Source organism: Sciurus vulgaris (genome assembly GCF_902686455.1).
Source record: "Sciurus vulgaris genome assembly, chromosome: 12".
NCBI classification, from domain to species: Eukaryota; Metazoa; Chordata; class Mammalia; order Rodentia; family Sciuridae; genus Sciurus; species Sciurus vulgaris.
The window spans coordinates 105,801,979-105,828,528 of NC_136473.1; the positions used below are offsets into that span (position 1 = coordinate 105,801,979).

A 26,550-nucleotide genomic window follows, 5' to 3' on the forward strand; every position below is an offset into this window, starting at 1 on the left:
GTCACAGAGCTGAGTACCCTTCGTGCACAGGTGCAGAGCATAGCACAAAGGAATTCGAGGAGATGACTTGGAACTGTGAAGCTGTACAAAGGGACCTTCAGGACAGGCAAGGAAAATGGCTCAGGCTCAGGCCCCAACAAAGCTGGGTCAGGGCTGAAAGAAACCTGGCGTGCCTGCAAACGTCTGCCCCAGAGGCCTCCACCACACCCTCCTCCACCGTGGCCATCTCCAGCTCTTAGTCCTCCTCTTCTTCTCCTGCCGCATTTATCACTTCTTAAAATTACACACTCATATTCTTCATTGTCAGTCTCCACCGCTAGAATGTGAGCATAACTTATTTGCTATTTGTGGTTGGTCTTAACCTCGAGTGTGTAAGCACTGGAACATACAGAATAAAATGTACAAGTGAGTGTCTTGTTCACGTGGCTGGGTCCAGGGCTTGGAGGGAAGCCGGCACGTCACACGTCTGTCGAATGAACGTGTGAATGGACGAGTGAGCGGCAGCTTGTGAGCACGAGGCCCCTGTTGGGTTTGCTCACCTGTTTCCCCAGTGCCCTGCAGGCTGCCTGATACTAAGCAAGTGACACTCAATAGATACCCGAGTCAGTGAACTCCGTTCATTGCTAGTGATCAGCCCCAACATGAAGACCACACTTCATCCAGACCACCCATTATTAGATCTAGGGTTACCACGGCATGGCCCGGTCCCTCTGGAGGAGGGTGGGGACAAAACCAGAGGAATGCTGCCAACGTGGAAGGTCTCAGGAGTATGGCATGGTGTTCACCCGGCAGTCGACACCTGGAAAGGCCCAGGCAGTCACCTACACCCCTGATAGGACACTGTGGCTTTCAGGACATATACTTCCTTCAATGCCATCTTTGCCATCACACAGGAAGCGAGCACAGCCAACCAAATGCCTCCATAAAGCACCAACTGCACCTTCACTTGCACTTAGGTTAAGTTCAGCGTTCAAGGGCACTTATGCAGGGAAAATAACACAAGGCAATTTTTTTTTTTTTTTTTTATCAAGTGGTTTATTTTTTCTTGAATAGGAATTTAAGTTACTTCAATGGCCACTGGCTTGGCTACAGGAAGTTTCCAAGATGATGGGAAACAAGCAAGAAGGATCTGACTCGCCGAGTGTCCAGTCAAGCAGTAAGCCTCGCGGCGCTGGGGATCCTGGGGAAACCCGGGGTCCAGCAGGAGGGGAGCCGGGAAGCAGCGAGGCCGAGGGCCGCAGGAGTACAAAAGGGAGTCCAGGAGGAGTTCTGGGTGGTGCCAGTTATTAAGAGCGTCAAATCATTCAAAGTTGAAATGAGTGAGAATTTATTTACAATATATGCAGATCTATGCAAGTGATTATGCAAATGGATGGAAAGGGGGCAGTTAAAAATAGCATTAAAATGGGAGCTTTGGGTTCCAGCAAGACGGAGCCCAGTCAGAGCTTAGCTACATGCCAGTGCCTCTTGGCCCCCTTCCGCTTTTCATTCCAGCAGTTTAAAAGGGGTGAGAGGCACACTTCTCTGGAAAACCCAGGGAGAATAGGAGGCAACAAGCACCTCCCACCTCGGCCCTGACCCCTGGGGAATCAGAACCTCTTTGATGCTTCTTTCTAGAAAGAAGATTTGTAGTAGCAAAGCTTTAAATATGTATATATATATACACACACCAATTTCTAGAGATTTCCAATTGGTGAAGTATGGTTGATTCACCTTTTCACCCTAATCCAAAAGCAGGCTGAAGACCCTCAAGTTCCAACGCCCTTTCCCACCCAACATAAGCCTACAGTGTGGAGGATTCTCATGTCCCCTGGGAGAGCCAGGAGGAAACACAGGTGACAGGGAAGGAACGGCTGGGATTTGAAGGGTGGTGACTCATTTGTTCTAGGCACCCATGGATCTCAGAAACTAGAGGCCCTGAGACACCCTCAGCCTTCCGTCCCCACTACCCACCCAGCCCAAGCCTGCACAGCCCCAACCCAGCACTCCCCTCCTGCCGAGACTGCTCCAACGCCATCAGAAGGATCTTGTCTTCCCTCTTAATGTCCGCTTCTTTCTGCCAGAGAAACGGCCTCTGCTGTAGCCATGAGGGCGGATTTTCAACTCCACGTAAGGAATGGAGAACTCGTGTCCTTTCCAGGGCTCCCAGTTCACCCCCTGTGCAAAACAACCCAGCATCAGGAAAAGACATGAGCAGGAGAGACAGAGGGAGGGGCACAGGATGAAGCCTGAACGCCTCCCTCCTCCTCCCTCTCCTCCTTTCTTCTCTCTCTCCAGGGGAGAAAAGAGAATCGGAGGCACCTCTGATTCTGGGGAGGTGAGTCAGAGCTGAGAGCATGCGCCCTCTGCTGGGCAGCTGGGGTGGACTGACTGAGAGGACAGAAGCTGCAGCCTCTGTGGTGGGAAGACGGGGCCATGAGTCCAGGATGGGGACGAGGCCAGAGCTCCAGGGTCCACCTGGTCAGCAATGAGCAAATTAGCCTGGCCTCACTCTTTCCCTTTCCAAAAAATTAAAGGCAAAAATAAACATATTAATTGGCCAATTGTGTAAAATCATTTTCAATTTAGACTGCTTAGATATTAGCTCTGGGGTAACAAATAGCCCGCTGAAAACTAAATTTCATTTTATGTCTTTTGACTGGTGAGCACAATAATATTTAATTCACTTAATAACCTTGCAACCTGGCCAATAAAGAGCCCAAGTGACCGATTTTATGTATTTTAATTTGTGAGGTAAATAATAAACAAGAAGCTAAATGCCTCGTAGACTGTGAAAAGCACATTAACCAGATGAATGTCTTTTATTAGCAAATATGGGGATGGTTTAGGGCATGCTGGCTGCTCAGTTCAAATATTTGATCTCTGATCACAAGCTTCTCTGAGTCAGCCCACATGCTATCACCATGATTGATGGGCCCACCCTCCTTGACTTCCTGGGGGCAAATTCATTCTTTCCTTTGAAAAACTACATAAGGATGGGGAGTCTCCACAGCCTAGTTAGGATCAAAGGGATAAAAATGGACCTGGACTTTAGATGTGCTAATATTTAGTAACATTGCTGTGGAGTGGGTTCTGGGAAAGGTGGCTTCCTGGCGGGTGGGGTCAGGACCTAGGACTGTGTTATGCTTTTTACATGAGGACTGTTCAAAGCTAGATGGTTAGATCAGGATCGTTGTAACCTGATCAGTCCTTCCTAGTTTGAACGTACTGGCTGGGTGATAAGTGTAGGCAGGTGGGGCGTGGCTGAAGGAAGAGGGTCACTGGGCCTGCCCTGGAAGGGCTCATCTTCCCGAGGGCCACTTCCCCTTTGTCTCTCTCTGCTTCCAGGCCACCAAGAGCAGAGCAGGGTTCCTCCACTCCACCTCTCTGCCATGCTGCTTTGCCTCACCTTGGGCCCCGGCCTGTGGAGTTGGCCCATCATACATGAAACCTCTGAAACCATGAGCCAAATAAACTTTTTCTCCTCTAAGTTGTCCTTGTCAGGTACTTTGGTCACAGCTATGAAAAGCTAACTAACACAGATGGGAAATTAGAAACCCAGGATGGAACTACAAGACTTTGTGGAGAGGACTGATGATGAGTAGGAGAAAAGATGCAATTTTCCAGAAACTGGGAGAGAGCTGACAAGAGACACCTAGTAGCTGGCAAAGAATCCAGATGACGTACAAGGGTCATGGAGTTGGAGAAGTTGCCACTAGGGAATCTTCAGAGCAAGGGAGGGGAGAGGAGCCCTCCTGGATTCTCAGCCCTGCGCATATTCCTAATGGAGAAACCAGCCAGCACGATGCTCTGGGAAGACCCTGGGTGGGCTTTGGGTAAAGGGGATCCAAGGATGAGTCTGACCTGAGGCAGAAGACTGTTTTCTTGGTGATCGAAGGACTTGAGAGAAACACCTTTGATTTCATGATAAAAACTAGGGAGGACTATGAAGTATCAGTTATGGACTGAATGTTTATGTCCCCCCAAAATTCATAGGTTGAAGCCCTAACCGCCCCCACACTGCGATGGTATCAGAAGGTAGGTCTTTAGGAGATAATTAGTTTAGCTGAGATCATGAAGGTACAGTCCTAGGATGAGATTAATGCCCTTATAAGAGGAAAAGGCCATAATCCCCCTTCCTCCCTACTCCACCTCCTCTCTGTCTGGGTGAGAATACAGCTTGGCAGTAGCTGGCTACAAGCCAGGAAGCAAGGCCCCACCAAGAACTGGCACCCCAATCTTGGATTTCCCAACCTCTATGAGAAACCAATGTCTCTTGTTCAAGCCACCCATTGGGTGGTATTTTGTTGGAGCAGCCTGAGCTAAGGTGATCTGTTCATGAACTGGTAAGGCGAAACGGTGTGACCCAGGTCATCTATCTTTATATGGCAGTGGGCAGATGGAGCTCCCACCCACCCACCACCAATCGGAGTGGGCATGGAGGGACAGAACCTCAAGACCTTGCAGCCTAGAGGAGACGCTTTCCTGTCCTGACTGCCAGTCATGGAGAGAGGAGCCCCCAGACTAGGCAGCAGGGTGCCCTAGGCAGAGCTGAATGTGGGCAGGGCCTGGGACAAAAGAGATGTTTGCCTATCACATACCTCACTGTGCTTGGTCTCCCCATATTTGCCATTGGGGTTGGCCAAGTGGCAGTTTTTGTACCACCATCCACCATGATGCGTCAGGGCACAGTTGCTGAGGGCGATATCATTGTCTCTGTCAAAAGTGGTGAACTTCCATCCATTGTGGTAAGTAAGAGCATCTCCTGCAGGAGGGAAGAGTGGGCAGGCAGAGCCGTCAGGGGATGATCAAAGTGTTCCCGGAAAGGGCCCGCCGGAAACCATCTCAGCATGAAAATGCCACAGATCCAGTCACTTATGTGTCACAGATGGCCATCGCACTCTCAAAATGGCCATAATGAGAGCAGAACATGAGTGAACAGGTTCTCTTTCCTGGCCTGTCACCCAAATTCCAGGCTTGTTTCACCAACAGCCTCGACATTTTCACTCGGAAGCTCCCTGGTTATGTCAAATGTCCAGCCACCCCTCACACCGATGACCACAGATAGACAAGGATCTCGTATCTGGACCTGGAAAGTCTTCTATCCAGGGATGTGGAGTAGGCAAAGAAAACAGGGCCCTGTGCCATGCCTACCTTTCCCTTCTGTCCCCGTATCCATTAATTATTTTTTCCTCTTCCTCAACCACTAGCTTTTGAAAATCTACTTCAAAACAAGGAAGGCACTGTCCTTGGTAGAAAAAAAGTCTACACCATTGATATGTGGCATCCCTGACCCCAGCCCACTAAGCAGTGGCCGAGATACCGGGTCACATTTCCAAGTGCCCCCAGTGGGGGACACAGCCCCTGAGCACCTGGGCACAACAGAGGCCCACACAGGTGGGACTTGAAATCAGCTGGTGGCCCACAGAAGTCATTTGGCAACACCTTTCACATTTCTGTATTTCCACTGTCACCTCTGAGTGGATGCATGGCATCTTGGAGGCACAGCCATACGGTCGCTTCCCGGCCCCGCTATGACACTTAGAAACAGAACTCGCACCCTATCGTCTGGCTGGAGTCCCCTTTGTGGAGGAATAATTGATTTTCCGAAGGGAGTTCCATAAAGCTGAAAGCCAGGGCCCACCGCCTGCGTGGTCGGGGCCAGGACAAGCCTTCAGCCACACGCTTTCCCAGGGCGGCAGAGCCCCAGCTTCTCATCAGAGCTTTCATGTGAGGAGCCAGAGGAGCAGGCAGGGTCACGGGTATCACACGTCACCTTCCACTTGAACACCTGCCTCATATAGCGCCTCATCCTTAGCACACGGGCGGCCAGAGCGTTTCAACGCCCCCTCCTGGACCCATCAGCCACCTAAGGAAACCAGAGCCCCGCTGACCCGCCCGCAGCTCTGAGCCTAAGAGCAGGAAGACTGGCCTCCCAGGCTCCACTGACTGGCACCGTCCCCTGAACAACCTGGGGACAGGAATCACTGTCACCCATGCAAGGAGAGGACCTGCGAGGGGAACAGCACCAACTCAGGAATACGGTGACTCCCCTCGGCTCACTTTCCACTGGCAACATCTCATTTCCTGGACTATGTTAAACAGATGCAGAAAAGGCAGATTTTAATGCTGGAGGAAAGGGGAAGGGACAGCCTGGGAGGACGGGCCTGAGCAAGGCCCCCAACCAGGAAGCCAGTGATGGGACTGAGTTCCAGGGAGACCTGCAGGGCCCAGGGACCACAGGGAAGCACCAGTTGCTACCCTGGCAGGGAACCGCCACAGATGGAGCCTGTGGAGACTGGGACCCCTTAGCCTGAGGGTCCCAGATAGCAGAGGATGAGAACAGAGAGGAGGGCAGTGGACGTGACAGGCTCTGTGCAGACTGGGCCAGAGCAGGAGGCCCAGGGGTGTGGGGGAGACTGGGCTGTGTCCCCTGTCCCACCACCCAGATGGGAGAGGTCATCAGGACTGCAGGCTGGATTTACTTAGAGAGGGTGGGGTGGAGGAAGTAGGTTTAGTCCTACAAAACAGCATTTTTTCATTTTCTGAGTATTATCGTTATCATTTAAATCATCCCATGAACGCCTGATAAAGCCACACGCACGTCCATCTGTTTCTCAACTGTATCTGAACCGCCTCTTTTCCATGCTCGACCTCCATGACTTATACCACACGGGCGTGATCCAGCACAGCCTGTCTGCAGCCCCTGGAGACCGAGGCCACCGAGGAAAGGAGAAGAATCCTAAGCAGGGCAGCCTCTGGAGCTGCAGGTCCTCGTTTTTAGGACTGCTCATTCTCCCCCTGCCCCAGCCTTGCTTGGACTCTGCAGACAGCCTCTGTCTGTACCCAAACTCCGATACCTTGGTCGGCACCCACTACTGCCACGTCACCAAACCCACCCTTCACTGACCCTGTGGAACCTGCTGGGCCTCAGGAACTACTCTGTGAGATACTAAATGTCCATAAGATTATACAGAAAAGTCCTGCAAAGTTTGGTTTTTAAAACCCATTTATGTATGCTGAGCCAGGCTCTGTGCTAGGCCCCAGGAAACAAGAGCAAAATTCAAGTGATTGTTTGAAAAAACAAAAGTATAAATCTCAAAGAAATGCTACGTTAGCAGTTGACCACTCCTGACCATGCCCCAGACACTCAAGGGTTCTGCTCAAAGTCATCTGCGACTGGGGGAACCCAAGTGGGCAACTTCGAGAAGCCCCATAAGGCTTCAAGGCAGTACCCACCTCCCTTGCCTTGGCTCCATCCTTGCTCTCCCGGGGAGCCCTGCCCTTCTCCCACCTAGGCTCAGCCCTTCCTTCAGACCCGCTGCCAGCCCCTGTCCTGCCAGAAGCTTCCTCCAGTCACTCTGGTCCTCAACGTCTCCACCTGCCCCCTCCTTAGCTATTCCCCTTGCCTCTTGGCTCCTCTGCAAAAGCAGCCTTACCCTCTCCCTCTACTTCCCCGTGCACCCCTTTCTGTCCTATACAGCCAGCGCATTTGGCTGGTGACACCTTCCTACCCAGTTATGCCAAAGTCGGGAACACTCCAAAGTCAAAGGACAGATTCACTTTGTTTAAATATCACAAATATAGATTTTTAAATATTAGTATTAAAACAATAACCACACCTCCCCCTCTAAAATAAAATATTTGCTGGTGTAATCCAGCATCTCAGCCGTGCTGCTTCGTCGAGTCCTTCACCTTCACACCCCAACACCCCATCTGCCCCGCTGCTGGCCAGTCCAGTCCACAGGGCACGGGCTGAAGACCCCACACCAGCAGGGCCGGCACAATTGCTTTAAGTCAATGAGACCTGTGCTTCTTATTGGTCAAATCGACTTTTTGCTGCCTTTGTTTACAGCAAGGGACCCCAAAATGCTTCAGTGATCACACACACACTGCCGAGCAGACGAGACCCCGTCACACGGCTGAGCGCACCATGAAATCGTTCAGATGCCTCTGAACGATTCATCAGCTGAGTTACCACAGCCTGATTTCGGGGAGCCCAAGACGAAAGAGCGGCCCAGGTCCAGGTTGGCTACGGCGAAACGCTGCTTGAACTTCATCACTCACCCCGGCCCGGGGGGCAGCGGGCCTCCGCTGTCAACAGGTCAATTCAGCGCCACACAGTCCTCCCTCTGCAGACCAACCCAGGACAAGGGCCCCACAGCTGGAGAATCCGCTCCTCACCTGCTGTGCCCCTGTACTTCCCGACTGACAGCCTGTAGCGCTCCTTGCTGGAGGCCACTTGGAAGAAATCATACACGGCATAGGCAGATTCGTTGACGGTCTGCAAGTCCACTCTGACCTCGTACCGGGTGGGCGTGCCCGTGGTGAGATTGTGCAGTTTCTCAAGTCCTGGAGACAAGGGATGGAATTCCAGTAACCTATCAACCCTGTGTGTAAGACCTGGCCATTTGCCTCTAAGACTTTCAGAGCCAAAAGTCACCTTAGCCTTTACCTTCTCTGCTAACAAGGAGCCTTCCCGACACTTTCTCTTTAATTTTCTGACCCTACTATTTCGACTGTGCACGACTGTGCCGAAGACTTCTATAGAAGGCACAATGAAGGAGCAGAGCGATCATGGAACTAATCCACAATTGGCCCATCTCTTTAAAGAAGCAGCAACTCCACTTACGGTCCGTTAATCTCACCAAGTAGAACCGAAGAGACCTGCACCAGTCCAACTCCAAACACCACCTGCTCTACCCGACACTGAGTGTCCGGCTATGCCTTAGATTTCACATTTCCCGCTGGATGACTGGCTCTTTCACCCTGTCTGAACATCTGCTCCAGAAGAGAGCAGAAGGAAGAGAGGGAACAACATCCACAATGCTTGGCATCACTAGAAAAAATTCAGGGACAACAGAACGTCTTCCCAGTAAGAGCCCAGGAGCCCAATCAACCAGCTTTCCACACTGGGGTCTGTAAAATACTCAGGCTCGTTGATCCTGCAGAGCTCAGACACAGCATAAAAGCCCCCGGGACAGTCCTCCCTCTCCCCAAGGCCACAGTGTATGCTAGCCTTTCCACCACATGGCACGGTGGCACAGTGTCCCTGAAACTTAGACCTCTCCCTGAGTGTAGAGAGCAGCCTTGAGCTGCCTGGCCAGCTGGCCTAAGGGAAAGTGACCCCTCCACAACCCCCACCCTCCCAATTTTCAGAGCTCAGACCAAGCCAGAACTCCTTCATGGGGTCCCCAAAGCCTTCCACGTAGCTCCGCCAACGCTTGAAGAAATCCAGCTGCCCAGTGTTCCGTCTCTGGAAGACCTGAGGAGGGAAACACAGGAAATGGGTGCTCCACTCGGACACAGGAAGAGACACAACTGAGCAGAAGGGAAGTGATATTTATGTTTCTCAAGGTGGTACGGGGACAAGAAGGAACTGTGAACCTGGACTGCATGGACTCCCCCCAGGAGCTCATCTTCATGTATTTTAGAAAGGATTCTCATCTATGTACCAGTCAATTCACTGTATTTGTCCACCACATTAACAAGTAGTGTCGGGGAACAAGAAGGTTGCTGGGTGCTCAAACGTGGAGCACCTACTATGGAAGGTTTCTGCCCTCAATAAATCCCAATTATAGAGCACAGAACTAGGGGACTGGTGTTCTAGTTACTAGTGGTGGTCACTAGTAGAACATTCCAGACCTTTGCTGGCTCTGACACATAACCTTCAACCTCTGTTCAACTCCATTGGAGCACATTGTGTTGTCTGCCCTCCCTCCTACAGTTTGAAAACTTATTTCTTAGTTCACTTGATTCCTAACATAGCAAGTGTTTGGTATTTATGGGGGAAAATGTCCATTCAACAAATATTTACTGAGCATCTACCATGTAGTCAGCACCATGCAAGGTGATACGTATAACGGGTAAACCGGAAATGCTCCCTGCCCGCATGGGGCCAGCAGCCCAGTAAATGAAACGTGAGTTAGATGATCCAGCAAATAAACATGCAATTAAAACAATGATAAGGCTATAAAAGAAGATGCAATGGGACTGTGAGAGCTTGGTTGAAAGGCCAGGAGAGCACCCACCCAGGAAGTAGCTGACAGTCGCTCAGTGGGTAAGAGGATCAGGCAGGAGAACTGGAGGCTGGTTTTGGGGGTTCTGGGGCAGATTAGGAGGGGACAGGAAGGTGGCTGGAAAGATGGGCAAGGGTGGATGGTGTCCGGGCTTTAATAAGCATCGATGAAGGTGTTGGCCTAATGTAATAGTGGTGGGTGGGTGAGCAGGAAATGAGCTGTTCCTACTTCCACCTCGCTCAGACCTGTGGGGCTACAGAGTAGAGAATGGAGGGTGGACGAGGAGGACAAGTCAGGAGGCCACTGTAGGGTACTTGGACTCAAGGCTGCCCTAAGGGTAGACAGAAGTGGACAAAGATTCAACTGGTAGATGTGGCAATACTCAGAATGGGGAGCTGAACTAGGACAGTCAAGAATGAATTGCACAGCATGGGTTTGCAGACTGGGCAACGGTTCACTGAGCTGTTTTCTTAGATGTGGGATTCTGAGAGGACAGGTCCTGTGACAGCATGAGGAGCTCATCTGAGGACGTGGTGTCACTTTTCAGCCTTCCTGGTGAATGAGTTAATGCAAGGGCTGAGTTCCAAAGAGAAGTCCCGGCTGGATGTTGGAGGCAGGTGCGTGTCTGGGAGAAGACTAGGAGTCCACCAAATCCCGTTTCACTGTCCTCTTCCCAGGAACCCAGGAAGATGTCCCTCCCCAGCTCCCTTGGCACTTCAGTTGGAGCCGTGGGACCGCTTCTAGCCAAAAGGCTGTAAATGGAGCACAGGAGAGCGGGTGGGGCTCTTGGTGTTCTCTTCCATTGCCAAGTGTGGTGGCAAAGGCCACATGTTGAAATGGCAAACCACAAGATGGAAGCAGCCTGAATCCTGAGTCACCTCTTAGAAGTGGCTTCACACACGAGTCAAAACGCTTACGTGCTAGATGTCTGGCACCTGGGGCTGGTTTGTCCTCACAACATAACCCATTCCATCCTAATGAACACAGAGCCACCAGGCACAGGGAAAATGAAGTCACCGGAAAGGATGGGACCCCGCAGGAAGGAACTAGCAACTGAAGATGGCCTGCTATCCAACTTTGAGGACCTCCACCATATGAGAGTCATGGGGAAGGATGCGCCCACCAAGGAGAGAGAAATGTAGAAAGAAAACCAGAACAATGTGGAACCACCAAAGCCACAGTGAGAAACGGTCACTAGTGTCAACCAGGAGAGGCAAGGAAGATGGAACCAAACCTGTCCCTAGAATTTAGAGACAGAAATCACCAGTGACTTTAAAGCCAGGGCTGTGTTAGCAAGAGATGGCAGGAGAGCCAAACTGGAACGGACTGAGAGTGAGTGAGAAATGGAAAACTAGGAACTCCCCTAGTCCACAGGGTAACAGCTTTCCTCACGAAACTTCCTCTGTTGGGAGAAGGAAGGTAGTCCTGTCCGAGGAAATTGAGTTATTTTATATGAAATGAAAAGTACCGAAGCTAAATGCACCTGCGTGCACTATCGGAATTGATAATACATATAATTCCACTGGCCTTGAGAGCCAGGGGCTGCATTGCACCTTTCTCTTTACCTACTTTCCTCTGTTCATTCGAATGCAGAAGCCACGACACAAAATCTAATCCCCTGCCCTCCACCATACTTCACAGCGCATGCCTCAGGAAAGCACATCATGCCGAATTTGGTACCGCGGACCTCCTAATGGATGTGCGGCCTTCACGTTTTTCTCCAGGAAGAATCAGGGAGGGAGGGTAGTGATGCTGTAGTGATGCGAAGCTCCACCTGGGAGCTCACCTGAACCCCGGAAGCCAGCCCAGGTAGCTGGCCCAGGAGGTGCTGAACTAAGGTGCCCACGGGGGAGGGGAGTTCGGCTGAGTCAGCCACAGCCACATCCTGGCAGGGGGGCAGGTGGGAGGCAGCCCTCTCTGTTCCTGACCCTGGGAAGCCCGTTGTAAAAGTGGGAGAGAAGATTCCACCACGTAGCACTGCTGGGAAGACTGAATAAGACGGTACGTGCCCTACAAACATGTCCTGTAAATGAGAAAGAGCTGAACAGAATTCAGGAGCGGTCACAGCCAACAGTCACAGGTGGTGTTGGCCTGTTGCTCTGGTCCCCTTTCCTCAAGTGTCCCTTTGTTAGAGTTGATCTGTTCCTTTCTTGACTTCCTTCATCTTTGCTCATTCACTCACTCACATAATAACAACATTCCAAGCATCTGCTGAGGGTCAGCTCTGGAGCGAGTATTCATGACACCATTTTACAGGTGTGAAAGTCCAGAAGAGCAAGTAGCCAGCTACTTATTTAGTGGCTGAAGCAAGATAAACACACACACCTCCTCATCTTTAATCAAATAGTCTGGACATACTGCTCTACTGAGTCTATTTCCCACAGAGCATTTCTTAAGACATGGAAGGTCTGTGCCACCCCCTCCCCAGGACTCATCCTAGGGTGGAAGCAGTACTGATGTTTGCTTTCACATGCATCATATTGTTAGGGGACAGACAGATGAGGACAGTGGGAACACAAGGCTAAGAGAATAATCCTATAGAATGGGCCCATGGTGCTGACCCATGTATGCTTTCTTTGCCAAAAAGCAATTTGCCTGCAGCCCTGCCTGGCCTAAGTAGACAGAATAAGTCACATTCCTCTGCTAACTACCTATCATCTGCAAGGAAATACAGGCAGGAAATAACACGGATAAGAGGAACCCAAGTAACTTTGAAGGGAGAGACTTGTATGACCCTTTTCGCAGACCAGACTCTAGAGGATAAGGATGGTTCCTTCTAACCATAAAATCTGTCAGAATGTATGGTTAAGACTCCAATTAGAACCAGTCAGCAAGGGCCAAAGTAAGAGAGTTGCCGTGCAGTGGGGACCTGAAAGTCTGATGTCACCCTGCTGTCAGTCAAAAGTCAAGGGACTCTCTAGAAACTTCTCTGGGACCCCAATAAAACTGGAGTGCAGGAGAGGCACACTGTCCCTCTCCTCTCTGAGAGGACCCACTCTCTCCCTTGAAAGTGTACCCTTTCCCTTCTCCTGTCCCTTCAATAAACTCAAGCCTCTTGTTCTGAGGGACATGTCTAAAATCTTTTTGACTTGGTCCCAAGGCATGGGTTAGAGAAGGGGTCTTCATACTGTCCCAGTTTCTCAGAAGGCCCCAGCTCTGTAACCATCAAATCACACTCCACCACAAGGTCAGGCTCAAAGTCAACCCTACCTCCTGAGGATAGGAGCTTTACAGAGGCATCTGGTCTCCACCTCTCATCCAAGAGCCTGGTGCCCGCACTCAACAGAGTTCCACTTGATTTTTTTTTTTTTAATAATGTTCCAGCATGACCAGGGAAACTGATTCCGGTGCTCTTGACTCATGTTTAGACCCATTGTTTAGAATGAACCGTGTCCTTGGCAAGTTGGTTAACACTTTCCTAAATTGTCAGATCAAGATGTTAATAACCCCCTCTGTCGTGGGTTAAAATCAGGCTTCAGCAAAGTCATTAATCACAGTAAATCATAACATATTTAATTCAGATATGATTATATCTTATATTCAGATATGATTAATATATTAATCATATATTCGGATATGATTATATAGATAATCATAACTTATTGTATCTCAATAAATGCTTGTTAGCATTGTCTTAAATCAGATTCAAGTGAACTGACCCAAAAGGGATCATTTATACATCTTGATCAGGCAGCATTAACTGAGCCACTCAGAATCTAGCCCATTTCCATTCCGACACAAAAACACTTTATAATGAACTATTTCAGAATAACCCAAGCCCTTAGCAATTAAGTCTCATGGGAGAAAAATCTCTTTGTGTCTGGTTCTACACGCCAAAGCAGGCATTACCCTCGAGAACTCAATATCCTGAATGACTAAACCAGGAGGAAAAAATCTAAAGTGCATTTAAAAGCCTGTGGAAAGAGCCTGTGATGCGGTTCTGGAGACTTCCGAGATGGAAACACTTAAGCAGCCCCGATGTTCCCAGCCTCCCACCAGCGGCTTTGGTTGCCTCAGGCGGAGTTCTTCCAGCCTGTTCATCAGAGTGGGGTCCCGCTGCCCAGAATGGAGAATGTCCTTAAAAATCTTCCAAAGGCTCAAAAGAAGCCATGTACACTAGGCCAGGCTTCAGTAATGGAAGACTCTAGAACTCCCAAACACAGAAATTGTCAGTGAATTACGTGGAGAACTTCTCAGGACTCCACGTGTTTTCTGTAGCGTGTGACTTTGAGGGGAAGCCTGCAGGGTCTTGGCTCGGCTCCAGGGGTCAAAAACAAGACTTGGGAGCAGGTCGGGACTGATGCTGGGAAGGATGAGGGGTGGTTTCAGGACGTCTGGCACTGACTGTGTGCCTGAGTCAGGGTCTTCTGCACAGACAGGAGGTAGAAGGCAGGCTACCCAAGTGTAGGCCTTTGAGTCTGATTTGTTCACTGCTAGATCTTTAGTGCACAAAACAGAGCCTGACGCACAGTAGGGCCTCGATAAACACTTGTGCAATAGTTAGTGAGTTTCCCAGACAGTTGTCCTAGACAAATGTCCTCTTCCCCATGCGAGTTTGGCTTTCAAAAAGCCACACTAGACGGGTACAGCCTGCCAATGGTCAATTACAAGCACAAAGGCAGAAAATTGGGCTTCAGGCCCCAAGCGATGGAATGCCCAGAGTCACAGCGGTGCTGATGGAAAGCAGCAGGTGCAGTGGGCTCTGGCCAGGGGGACACCTCCCTCGTTGCAGCCTGCTCTGTCACTTGACAAATCAATCGGGAATCCCCCCATCCGGAATTCCCATCTATCCAATGACGGCCTTTCAGTATCAGATGCCGCTGTGCAGATGGTGAGTTTTCTTGATGCTGCTCTTTGCATGGTCTCATTTCACCCATGGCTGCCCGAGTGTGTTTGGTTCCCCAGGCCCCTGAGCCAAGGTGTAAATGAATATAGTTTGAGCACTAAGAGATCATGCTTTCTATATCCCACAGAGGGTTGTGGGCGCACGCAGGCGAAGGCTGTGTGCTGGGCGGGCAGGGAGAGCTTCCACCAGTTCAGACACTGGGAGAAGCGGGTGGGGAGACGGAGGGATCAGATGGCAACCCTCACAGGCAGCTCCTCATGGGCCTGGATCAGGCATGCAATCAGAGAAGAGGCTGCGTGGTTCAAGTAGACAATGGCCCAAGAAAAGACAACCTCCTCACAGAAGAGAGACCATGAGAGCCCTGGCCAAGCCTCCCTCTCCCAGGTCTCACTCCTTCAAACCAAATCCCCAAAGGCCTTGTTTCTATCCTGTGGAGCCAAGATGGCAGAACCTGGACAACAGGCTCTGTCACTCTGAGGACCAAGTCCCCAGAGAGGCCACGTGTCTCCATCCTGAATGGCCTGAGCTGACCCACCGGGAAAAACGAACGAGTAAGGAGGCTGGAGTCCTGGCTTTGTCATCACCTTGTGTGACTCAGCCAAGGTGCTTTTCTCTGTGGGCTTCGCTCCCTACCTGTAAGACAGGTCTCATAATTCTCCCCCTTACTCTAACGCTGTTGGGAGGGGCCAGGTTTACAAAAGTCTGAGGAACGTAAGTAACACACGCATTATTACGATGATAAACCCATGGGCCCATGTGGTCATCAGCCCCAGTTTAACCACGCCTGCTCTGACAGGTGTGAGGTACTCAGCTCTGTCCAGGGGTGGGGATGGCTCTCAAAACAGCTGCAAGTCACCAAAGCTCCTCAGTCCCCTGGATAAAGAGGAAATAGAGCCCCAGACGCCCCATGCATAGCTGTGACCAGCCCCCGAGGGAGGCGGCAGCTGTCCGCGGAGCGCCTGGGATCTGCAGGACTCACAATCCAGCCGCCTCCATCCGTGTCCATGTCGCAGTACACCTCCAGGGGCCGGCTGGCATCGCCGTTCAGGTAGATGGTGTAGAGCCCACTGGCAGCGTTGCTGTTCTGCTGAACCTGGCTGCAGTCCGAGGGGTGTGGGAAACGGGCATCGACTGAAAGCCAAGGAGAGGGGCAGCATGGAGAGTGGGCAGGAGGGCTTTCCCCTTTCTCAAGGCAATTAATTTGTTTGGAAATCTGTTCCTGACCTCCTACTATTATTGCTTCTTCCAACTCTTCACACACATTGTATCTTCCTCCCTCATTCTGCTCCCATCACACTCCGCACATGCATTTTAAGGTCAAGTTCGCCTCACTTGCTCGCTCAATCCAATTCCCTCTCAAAGTAGCTCTCCACTCACTCCCATCTTTACCGCCTCCACGCGGGATGGATTTCTGTGAAACCTGTGACTCCATTTCCATTCCCCAGCCTAAAGAAATCCACAGCTCTGTGGGCACTGGGCTCTCCCAGCCTGGCCACTGCCCGTCCATGACGGCATGGTCATTCAGAGACCCGATTCCGCGTCACCTGTGGAGAGGGTGGTGGACACGCTCCTGCTCCGGCGATCCCCCTTGAAGGCAACCAAGGAGACAGGGTAGGTGATGCCCTGCTCCAGGCCCTGCAACTCCAGCCTCTGGTCGCCCCTGCGGAGCTGCACCTCCTACCAAGCAAAGGAGAAGCAATGGTCAGTGACGCGGGTTAGGGCCCCAGCATGCTGGGTGGCCACAGCTTTCCCTGACGCGATGGGCTGAGCTCTCTGAGGGCCCAGTGGCAGCCCAGGAGCCCAGTGGGTCCCAGCTACCTCTCTGCAGGTCATGCCATGGAGACTCAGCACTACTGGGACGACAGGCTAAGAACCAGGCACTGCTGCTCCTCCAGCCCTGTGACTCGCTGGGGACTTCTCCTTCAGACACCCACCGGGCACTAACAGTAGTCACCTCTAGTGACACCCTGCTGGCAACAATGCGCCAAGGAGGTGTTAAAAAGGGGCTGAAGGGCTGGGGATATAGCTCAGTTGGTAGAGAGCCTGCCTTGCAAGCAAGTACAAGGCCCTGGGTTCAATCCCCAGCACTGCCAAAAAAAAAAAGGGGGGGGGGGCTGAAACTGGGTCATGGTGTCTCTGCAAGCACAGGGCTAACTCCCCTAGCAGGACTCAGAAGCATTCATTGTAATAATGAATAAGTCAAAGTGCCTTCTTTTCTTCTGCCTCCTTTCTTTCTACCTAACCAAGGAGAGAGAAGGACAAGTTTTGAAAATTTGCTGGCCTTCAGATTCAAGGGGAGATATATCCCTTAAATAAGGATTCATCGATTCATTCAATACATTTTTATTGAGCATCCACCACGTGCTAAGCATTATCCCAATCACTTTAGATACAGCTATAAACAAAATGGACAACGATTCCCTGCCCTCGCAGACCTCACATTTTATAACCTCCCTGGTTATAAAAATAAATAACACAGGGCAGATGTGCAGCCTGCAAATACGCAGTGGTCAGCTAGGAGCGGGCACAAAGCTTAGTCCTTGCACTGAGACCAGTGTTCACAAACAACTGTGCTTAGCAATGTCCCTTACACACAGCAGGTGATCGACGAGGATCCACTGCATAATCAGCATGTGGCCATCCAGGCAGCAATCTGCCCAGTCAGTACCTCCAGAGAGAGGCCGCTAAGAGAAAAGACAGGGCATATCCAGTACCTTCACTGAGCCATTTGGGAACTGGTAGGTCAGGATGTAGCCATCGATCTCAGCAGAGGGAGGCATCCAGGTCAACACCCCACCAGAATGTGTTACACCAAATGGACGAAGGTTTTTGGGAGGGTCGATTTCTGTAAATACAACGTCATCATCATTACCAAGGTAGAGCTGAGGCAAGGCTCTCGAAGCTATTGGTTTATATTTTCTCCCTACATATCCTCCCATTTCTCTTCCTTCCTTCCGGTGCAAATTCTTCCTTGCCACAGGCCTTCCTGGCCTCTGTTTCCAAAAGTTCAGACGCACAGAGGACAAGAAGATTAAGAAACAGGGCACTACATGCATCCCAAAGGGAGGGAATCTGGGCCCCCACCTCCCAGCAGATTCCCAGGGAGCAGTAGAGATGAGCGATGTAGATTAGCAGTGAGCTCTTAGAGGCGGACTTTCTCCTAGAGAGATGTGGGGCCATGACGGAGACACGGACCCAAAAGGGCCCACACGCAGGAACCAGGGCAAACACAGCTATAAAATTGCTCACCACCAAGCATAACGGGAACTATGATGAAAATTAAGTTCCATGGAAAGACAATTTCTGTGATGAAAATATGAAGTTACATTTCTTAAATACCTAAGGGTGTGGTATACATTGGTGTGTGTTGGTAATGCATACCCAGCACAGAAAGACATGGGACAAGACAGCATTAGAGAGAAATGAAGGGAGAGATGGAGGCATGCAGGAGGGGTAGAATAAGCAGTTTTTCTTGTGTGTACTTCCAAACACCAGGAGGTGTGCGCAGGCGGGCGCACCCTGGGGATCAGGAAAACTGAAGCTCAGCAAAAATACTAGTTATCACCATTACAACTGGTCAGGCAGCTCTTAAAAAAAAAAACTAAATAAGACATGAATGGAAATTTCCATTTTGAAGAAACATCATCAGAGATGGCAATTTTAATTTAGAAGTTCCCAAAACGACATCTCCAGGCTATTTTCTACCCAGTAGCATTTCAGCTCAGAACAGAACTGTAGTATTTTAATAGAAATCAGACAGATGTTGTTTTGAATTAGGTTGTTTTGACAAATTTCGAGTTTCTGTAATAGCTTTGTTTGATTTTCTAAACCATAGCATCTGGCATAGATCTTATTCTATCCATCACATGGAAAAACTGAATTTGCCTGCAAAATTGTAACTATTTAAACATCTTAACCTAGTTCCTGTCACCTCCTTGACAGCCCACTAGTCCCCTGTCATGGACTTGAGATGTCTGTCTTGTTTACTTTCACATTTCAATGAAATAGAAAGATGAAAATTTCATTCCTGTCTTTAAAAACGGGAAAAGTACGTTAACGAGAGGATGAAGAAGGAAGAGATGATGAAAGGAACAAGGGAGACGAGAGAGAAATGAAATGAAGGAGAAAGAAGGAGAAGGCAGGGACAGAGACCCTGGTTGCCGCTCACTCTGGAGAGCACGCAGGGTGTAGGAGTTCTGGGATAGGGAGAAGAGATGGTTTCTGTTTTGTTTTACATAACTTTCTTTAGTTTGAAAACATTTGCTAAAAGCACATATTCACTTGGGGGTTAAAAATGCTGGCTAATTATTAATAAAATTAAAATCATGAAGAAATTTAGGGCACCTCTAACACTGGTGGCCCCAGTTGGTGTACTTGACTCTAAAGGGCATGAAGAGAACTTGACCCAACTGCTTGAACAACCCACAGACCTCCAAGTCCCACTGACTCCTGATGCTCAGCTAAGCCTGGAGCAGCCTCACACACACAAACACACTCAGCACTGAGTCAGCCACTGGATAAGGCACAGAGGAAAATGCTGCAGCATGGCCCCCACCCTGGAGGATGGAGACAGAGTCCCTGCCTCTCCTCCCCCACCTGGAGCTGAGGCCCAAACAATTCTGATACCAAGGGCAGAGAGTCTGACAGCTGGGCTGAGAGGACAGGGCTCCAGGCAGCTGGGCTGAGAGGACAGGGCTCCAGGCAGCTGGGCTGAGAGGACAGGGCTCCAGGCAGCTGGGCTGAGAGGACAGGGCTCCAGGCAGCTAGGCTGAGAGGACAGGGCTCCAGGCAGCTGGGCTGAGAGGACAGGGCTACAGGCCGCCATGGTTTGGACAACCATCCCACCACCAGCTCCCCACACCATCTTCTCTGAATGGTCAGAGTATCATTTCAAAAATGTAAACAGGGATCGACCTTGAAGAATGTCCTCAGGTAAATCAACCACCCTTCCTGGGCCCCTCCCCGCCCCAGTGGTGTTAAATGTGAAGGGTTCCCCTGGCTGGTCCCTCACATACCTGTCAGGGCCTTGGTGTCGGCCTTCTTGCTCTCCCGCGCCCCCTGCTGGGCCCACACCTGGATGGCGTACTCCACGCCTGGCCTCAGGCCCGTCAGGACGGTGCTGCTCTGCTCCTTCCTCACGGGAACCTCCCTGGTCTCTCCGTCGGCAGAGGTGTAGCGCACCATGTACCTGTCGATGGTGGCTCGCACGGGGTCCCAGGAGATGGTGATGGTGTTCTCTGTCACCCGGTTGGTTACCAGATTTTTGGGGCTGTCGATTTCTTTTTTTTTTTTTTTTGAAAGATTTAGAAAAGGGTGAACTTTAGAACCAAGAAAGGGCACCCTGCCACTCCCCCAACCCCAACCACTCTCCACGGACTGTCCTGAATAATGGTAGGACCTCATGTAAAACAGGAGTACGAGGCTTCCATTTTCTAGGGAAACAAGTCACTGGACATTAAAACTGGAAGGAATCAGATGTTCTCTACATTTATCAATGTGGAAATTTTCTGTCCTTGTAGTTCTTACCAAAATTAACAATAAAAATCTGAGCATCAAGACAAGCCACCAAAGCTTCAGCTAAAACACTCTTTTATGATCTCCATGGTTTCTAGTTACGATGTTTCACTGAATTTGAGAGCCGAGAAATCAGACCTCCCAAACTTCTTGACTTATAAAATGGGAAAGAGAATGGGAGACCAAAGAAATAAAGACTTTTATCCAAATTCCTGTTATTTTCTTGTGTTCAAACCAGACTAGACCCTCTTTGCTCTGAATTTTGAGGCTTCTCACCTGCCCACAGACTTTGCTCCTTCTCCTCTGCCCGCTCTCTCCTGCATCCCCAGCCTCCTCTGCTCCCCCATCAGTTCAGACCAGCCAGTTCCAGGATCCCCATCTCCACCCCCCCCCACCCCCCCCACCCCCGCATCACTCACTCCCTGCACCTCTGAACTGACAGCTCAAGGGAGGCCTCTGGCTACTCGGCCTCGCTTGCCTCTGGCTCACTCCTCACCTTGATCACGGTTGGCACCTGCCTACAACACCACAACTCCTACATGGACAGCTTCCTAGTGGACACTTGAAATCGTCACTTTACTTGACATTTGAGAGCATCTGACAAAGTTGATCCCTCCACTGCTTCTTGGAACTCTCAGCTCTTGGCTTCCATGACTACGCACTCCCCTGACTTTCCTCCTAACTCACTGGCTCCTCCGCCTCACCCTCAGTACTGTGTTAGAAAACTTCAAGAACCACCCAAAACTCCCTCTTTTCCTCGCCCTGTACGTTTCTCCCTGGGGGCCTCGTGCATGTTCATGGCTTGAAATGTCAACTAGATGCGCATTGCTCCACCGAATTCTGAATCCCTGGCTCCTGTCAACTGTTGTTTATCCACCACAGTGCCCAGCCTGTATCAGACACCCCCGAAACATGTGGGAATTAATGAATAAATCATTCAATTCACCAAAGAACCTCACGCATCTCAAACTTAAATATTTAACAGTCTCGACATTCTTCCCCAAACATTTATATCTCAGCTTCACTTCTCAAAAAATGGTACCACAATCATCTATGTTGCTCAAATCATAAACACAGGTCCTACTTGATTCCTTATTTTCTTCTTGCCCCACATTTCACTGATCAATTAAGCTCTGCTGTTTATATCTGCAGAACATATTCCCAGACAACCCCTTTAATCACTTCTTTACTAATCTTCCTGCATCTACTCTTGCCTCTCCCTCTCTGCCGTTTATTCTCCTCACTGTGACATGCAAAACGTTCTTGAATACTGCATTGTATCACTCTTGTCTAGTAAATACGGCATGCCTCCTCTTTCAGGCCCCACGTGGCCCTGTGTGACCCGAGCCTGCCCCTTCCCACCTAATCTCAAGACACTTGTTCTCTCACCTCTGTGTTCCAAAGATACCAGGCTCTTTATGGCTCCCAGCCGTCTCCTGTGCTGTTCCTGCTCAGGGTCATCACAGATGCTACTGCCTATGCCAGAAATAGCTCTTTTCCCCAGTATCAGTCCTCCCCTTCTTCTACAAGCTCACTGTCCAACAAATTTCTGCAAGGATGCAATCAATATTCTGGAATCTGCACTGGTCAATACAGTAGCCTTAGTTACAATGCTATTGACCATCTGGAATGTGGTTGGTCCAACTGAGGAAATATTTTGTATTTTAATTATTTTTAATTAATTAAAAACTAATCACAACTGAGTACGCAGCCTGTACGCAAGCGCGCCGCGCCCAACGGTGCGGAAGCTACATTGCCGGCCCCTAGCACGTGGGGTCTGGGGAAATGGAGGGGCCGGTGCGTGCTGACGCCAAGGTCTGCAGTGAGGGTGGAACAGAGTCCAGCCCTCGGGGCCCAGGCTGTAGCCTCCGGCACTTTGCTTGTGAACAGAACCTGCTATCCCGGCCCGATGGCTCTGCTTCTTTTCTGCAAGGTGATACCTCTGTCCTGGCTGGTGTGTATGGGCCAGCCGAGGTGAAGGTCAGCAAAGAGATCTTCAACAAGGCTACACTCGAAGTGATCCTGAGGCCAAAGATCGGGCTGCCTGGTGTAGCCGAGAAGAGCCGGGAGCGGTTAATCAGGAACACGTGCGAGGCAGTAGTGCTGGGAGCGCTGCACCCCCGCACCTCCATCACTGTGGTGCTTCAGGTGGTCAGCGATGCAGGCTCTCTCCTGGCCTGTTGCCTGAATGCCGCCTGCATGGCATTAGTGGATGCAGGTGTCCCCATGCGAGCTCTCTTCTGCGGGGTCACCTGTGCCCTGGACTCTGATGGGACCCTGGTTCTAGACCCCACAGTCAAGCAAGAAAAGGAGGCCCGAGCAGTCCTGACCTTTGCTCTCGACAGTGTGGAACGGAAGCTACTGATGTCCACCACCAAGGGGCTCTACTCTGATGCTGAGCTCCAGCAGTGCCTGGCTGCAGCCCAGGCTGCCTCGCAACACGTCTTCCGCTTCTACCGGGAATCGCTGCAGAGGCGCTACTCCAAGAGCTGAGGCAAGCCAGGGCAGGGCGCCCCTCCCGCTGCCACCGCCCACCACCTCCAGGCTGGAGCAGGCCAGCACCCAGCGCCCCTCTGTCCTGTGTGCCCTCATGGCTTCAGGCACAGTGGCTGCGGGGGCTCTACTGGGGTGGGAGGAGGCTTGGCCCCGGACAGCCCCAGCCTAGGTTATAGGCCCCTCCTCCCAAGGACATTAAAGGGAGCTCACCCGAATTGAATGAATGAGGATCCATTCATTCCAACCAAGGTCTGCCAGCACCTACTGCATCAGGCCCTGCTGGATGCTGAGACCCTGGCAGTGAACCACAGACCCTGGCCCTGTGTTCTAGAAGCAATGGGGTGAGGAACCAAAAAATTGTTGGTAAACGTGACAAAAACAAGAAATAGGGAACAAGAGTTGGGGAGAGTCATTTTGGGGAGGGCAGATATAATACGTGAGTGGAGACACCTTATCGAGCAGGGCACACCTGAGGGAGCCCTTCAGGAGGAAAGGGAGCAATTTCTTGCATAACAGGAGGGAGTGCCCCAGGGGTCAAGGACCAGCCAGGCAGCCAGTGTGATGAGTGGAACAAGAAGGGCAGGAGGGGGGAGATGGGGTCAGGGAAATAAGTACAGCATGAACATGGGACCTCAAACGTGGGACCTTGTGGGCCACAGGAGGAATCTGGCCAAGTGCAGCTTTAACTGACCAGCAACCCCATGAGGTGGGGCTGTGCTAGTCCCCACGTGAAGATGAGGGAACAAGCTCAGAAGCCAGTTAGCTGCCCGAGGTCACCAGCCAGTCGGCAGAGGAACAGGCGTCCCACGGAGTCCAGTCTCAGAACCCTTCCTATTTCGATAAAACCCAGGGATGCCAGGAAGATCCAAAGGCTGGATGTCATCTCTCTGTAAGCAGTAGTTGAGGCTTACGGTGGCACCCTGGGTGTTTGGAGGTCATGGGCGTACTTCCTTGCCCTTTGACTGCTCCCCAGCAGTATTTAGTACTGCAGGGAGCTAAAGAGCCATTAGGCCACATGGGCTGCATTGGCAGGCCCCTGGTGTGGGGGGGTTCGTGTGTCAGACCCCCTGCTGTGACTTCACATGCTTGAATTAGCTCACAGAATCCCCACCCCCCCACCCCCCACAGTATCTTCATCCCCCTGTAACCAAAAAGGAAATGCTCAAATATCTTTAGCTTGAAATTGTGCTCTATTAAATGCTCAGAGGAAGGCTAACTGGGGAAAGCTATTTTCTAGCAAGAACCATCATAATGGCATTAAACAGTGAGAAGACTAAAAAAAAAAAAAAAAAAAAAAAAAACTAATCACATTAGCCAGATGCAACTTAAATAGTTAATAGGGAAATTTTAAAGGCGCTAAAGCTCAGGGCTGGGGATCTTGCTCAGAGCTATGGTGATTGCCTAGTATGCACGAGGTCATGGATTCAATCCCCAATACTGGAGGAGAAGGAAGAGGAGGAGGAAGGAAGGAAGGAAGGAAGGAAGGAAGGAAGGAAGGAAGGAAGGAAGGAAGGAAGGAAGGAAGGAAGGAAGGAAGGAAGGAAGGAAGGAAGGAAGGAAGGGGAGGAGGAGGAGGAAGAAAGGAGGAGGAGGAGGAGAGGAGGAAGAGGAAGAAAGGAGGAGGAGGAGAAGCAGGAGGAGGAGGAGGAGGAAGAAGAGAAGAAGAAGAAGAGAAAGGGGGAGAGGGAGAGGGAGGGGAGGAGGGAGGAGAGGAGGAGGAGGAGGAGAAAAAGAAGTAGCAGTAGTAGCAGTAAAGCTGGGCACATTTTACAGTCTCTCCCGCAGTGAGCCTGGCACTGTGTCTTGGATCTGAGAGTGAAAGGTAAGAACCAATGTGTACAACATGCCGGTGGCAACTGCCCTCTCCCAGGCCCCCTCCTACTGGCTGGAATGCAGATGCGGCGGTTGCCATGTGAATGAGTTCAACTCCCTGGGGACCACTGAGCAACCATAGACAAGGAGCCCGGGTGTCCCACACCAGGACCTACCACGTAGCCCTGGCCCGCTTACCCTCTGCCATTCTAAAGAGAGGAACGGACTCTCTTGAAAGAACTCAATGTTTATCCTGTCACTCACTCAGCCCAGCTAAGAACCAGCCCTCCCTGTTATTCTCCACACCTACACCACGTTCATCTCTTTCACAGAACTTATCACAATGCATAGTCATCGATTTGATTTTTGGTCTCTCTCTCCCAGGGGACCTCAAGAGTGTAGAAATCATACTTGTTTTGTCCACGGTTCTATCTCCAGGACTAGCCACTGAGAAGATGCTCATTAAAAGTTAGCTGCATGTTAAACATGGAGCTCTAGCTGCCCAGTTAATACTTACAACTTAGACTATATGGTATCTATTAAGTTAAACCTACATAAAACAGCTTGCCACAAAACAGTTTTCTAATCCACTGGTTTTAGGAATTTTGAATTGGTGTGCATTATTAACATTAGAGTTTTCTTTCTCTTTCTTTTTTCCTCTTTCTTCCTTTGCACTGGAAATTGAACCCAAGGATGCTCTATCACTGAGCTGTGCCCCCAGCCCATTTTATTTTATTTTATTTTATTTTATTTTATTTTATTTATTTATTTTTACTTTTGAGGCAGGGTCTCTTTACATTACCCAGTCTGGCTTGAACTCGCAATCCTCCCACCTCAGCCTCTCAAGTGCACCACACCCCAGCTAATTTCCTAGAATTTTCTATAGTTGAGAGGTACAATGGTTAAAAACATAGACTTTAGAAAGGATTTTCAGACATTAGAGGGACTACCCAGTGCTGGGTCTATTACTATGTTTTGTTCTCTCTTTAGGTGAATAAGCTATGGCTTGAATGTCTGACTCCTCCAAAACTTGTAATGAAATTTAATTGCCCCTGTATTAAGCAGTGGAAGCTTCCAGAGATGACTGGGTCCTGAGGGTTCTGCCCTCATTCGTGAATTAATGTCATTATCACAGGTACAGGTGAGAGATCACAAGAGTGGGATAAGGTCTTGCACTCTCTATCTTGCCCTTCTGCCAAGTTATGATGCAGCACCAAAGGTCATCAGCAGATGACAGCACCAAGCTCTGGGACTTCCCGGACTCCGGAAGTAAAACTTGCACTAAGGCACCCTCCCAAAACAGCCCGCAGTCCCTTAGGTTGCAATAAAAACTAATGCAATAAGTGGTGTTAATTATCCTACTTGCTCTTCCCGCCCTGCCCCATTACTTGCCAACGGAAGAAAAGAAAACAAAACTTGACCCCATGGGCTTAGCATGGCAGCTCTGACATTCCCCGCATGTCTATCTGGGGAGTCTATTACCTGTGGGGGCCTTGGTGTCGGCCTTCTTGCTCTCCCGGGCCCCCTTCTGGGCCCACACCTGGACGGTGTACTCCACGCCTGGCCTCAGGCCCCTCAGGACGGTGCTGCTCTGCTCCTTCTTCACTGGAACCTCCCTGGTCTCTCCATCGGCGGAGGTGTAGCGCACCATGTACCTGTCGATGTCAGCCTGCACGGGGTCCCAGGAGACGGTGGCAGTGTTCTCTGTCACCTGGTTGGTCACCAAGTTTTTGGGGCTGTCAATGTCTAAGAGGAAAAGCGCAGATCAGTATAAGCTATTAATACTGAAACTGGCGGCCATTTTGCCTGTGGTGGGCCCTGTCAAGTTCTGTGGGTTTTCATCTCATTTGTGTTTTAACTAGTTCATGAACCTACGTCTCTCTC

The 26,550-nt window shown here is 50.4% G+C and overlaps 2 protein-coding genes across 5 annotated transcripts in view; one reads left to right on the forward strand and one right to left on the reverse strand.

Annotated features, from left to right (window-relative positions):
* Positions 1 to 1,050: 1,050 nt before the first annotated feature.
* The window catches only part of TNN (tenascin N), a 70,452-nt gene continuing 44,952 nt past the window's right edge, over positions 1,051 to 26,550 (reverse strand). For 3 of the 4 annotated variants that reach the window (XM_079107253.1, XM_079107254.1, XM_079107252.1), the window contains 9 exons: positions 26,149 to 26,412; positions 19,860 to 20,123; positions 17,559 to 17,689; positions 16,389 to 16,521; positions 15,824 to 15,975; positions 9,148 to 9,244; positions 8,164 to 8,331; positions 4,581 to 4,744; positions 1,051 to 2,157 (listed from right to left, as the gene is read on the reverse strand). In XM_079107253.1, coding sequence (XP_078963379.1) covers positions 2,017 to 2,157; positions 4,581 to 4,744; positions 8,164 to 8,331; positions 9,148 to 9,244; positions 15,824 to 15,975; positions 16,389 to 16,521; positions 17,559 to 17,689; positions 19,860 to 20,123; positions 26,149 to 26,412 — 1,514 coding nt within the window. In that variant the 3' untranslated portion in view covers positions 1,051 to 2,016. The remainder of the gene's footprint in view (positions 2,158 to 4,580; positions 4,745 to 8,163; positions 8,332 to 9,147; positions 9,245 to 15,823; positions 15,976 to 16,388; positions 16,522 to 17,558; positions 17,690 to 19,859; positions 20,124 to 26,148; positions 26,413 to 26,550) is intronic. The other variant, XM_079107255.1, reaches the window with a different exon arrangement.
* LOC306641902 (exosome complex component RRP46-like) lies at positions 22,072 to 23,069 on the forward strand. The gene has a single exon (XM_079107256.1). The coding sequence runs from the start codon at positions 22,144 to 22,146 to the stop codon at positions 22,849 to 22,851; it is 708 nt and encodes a 235-aa protein (XP_078963382.1). The 5' UTR covers positions 22,072 to 22,143; the 3' UTR covers positions 22,852 to 23,069.

Excerpts from the sequence above, each read along its gene's own strand:
- LOC306641902 (XM_079107256.1), top strand. The coding sequence starts at position 22,144 with ATGGAGGGGCCGGTGCGTGCTGACGCCAAGGTCTGCAGTGAGGGTGGA.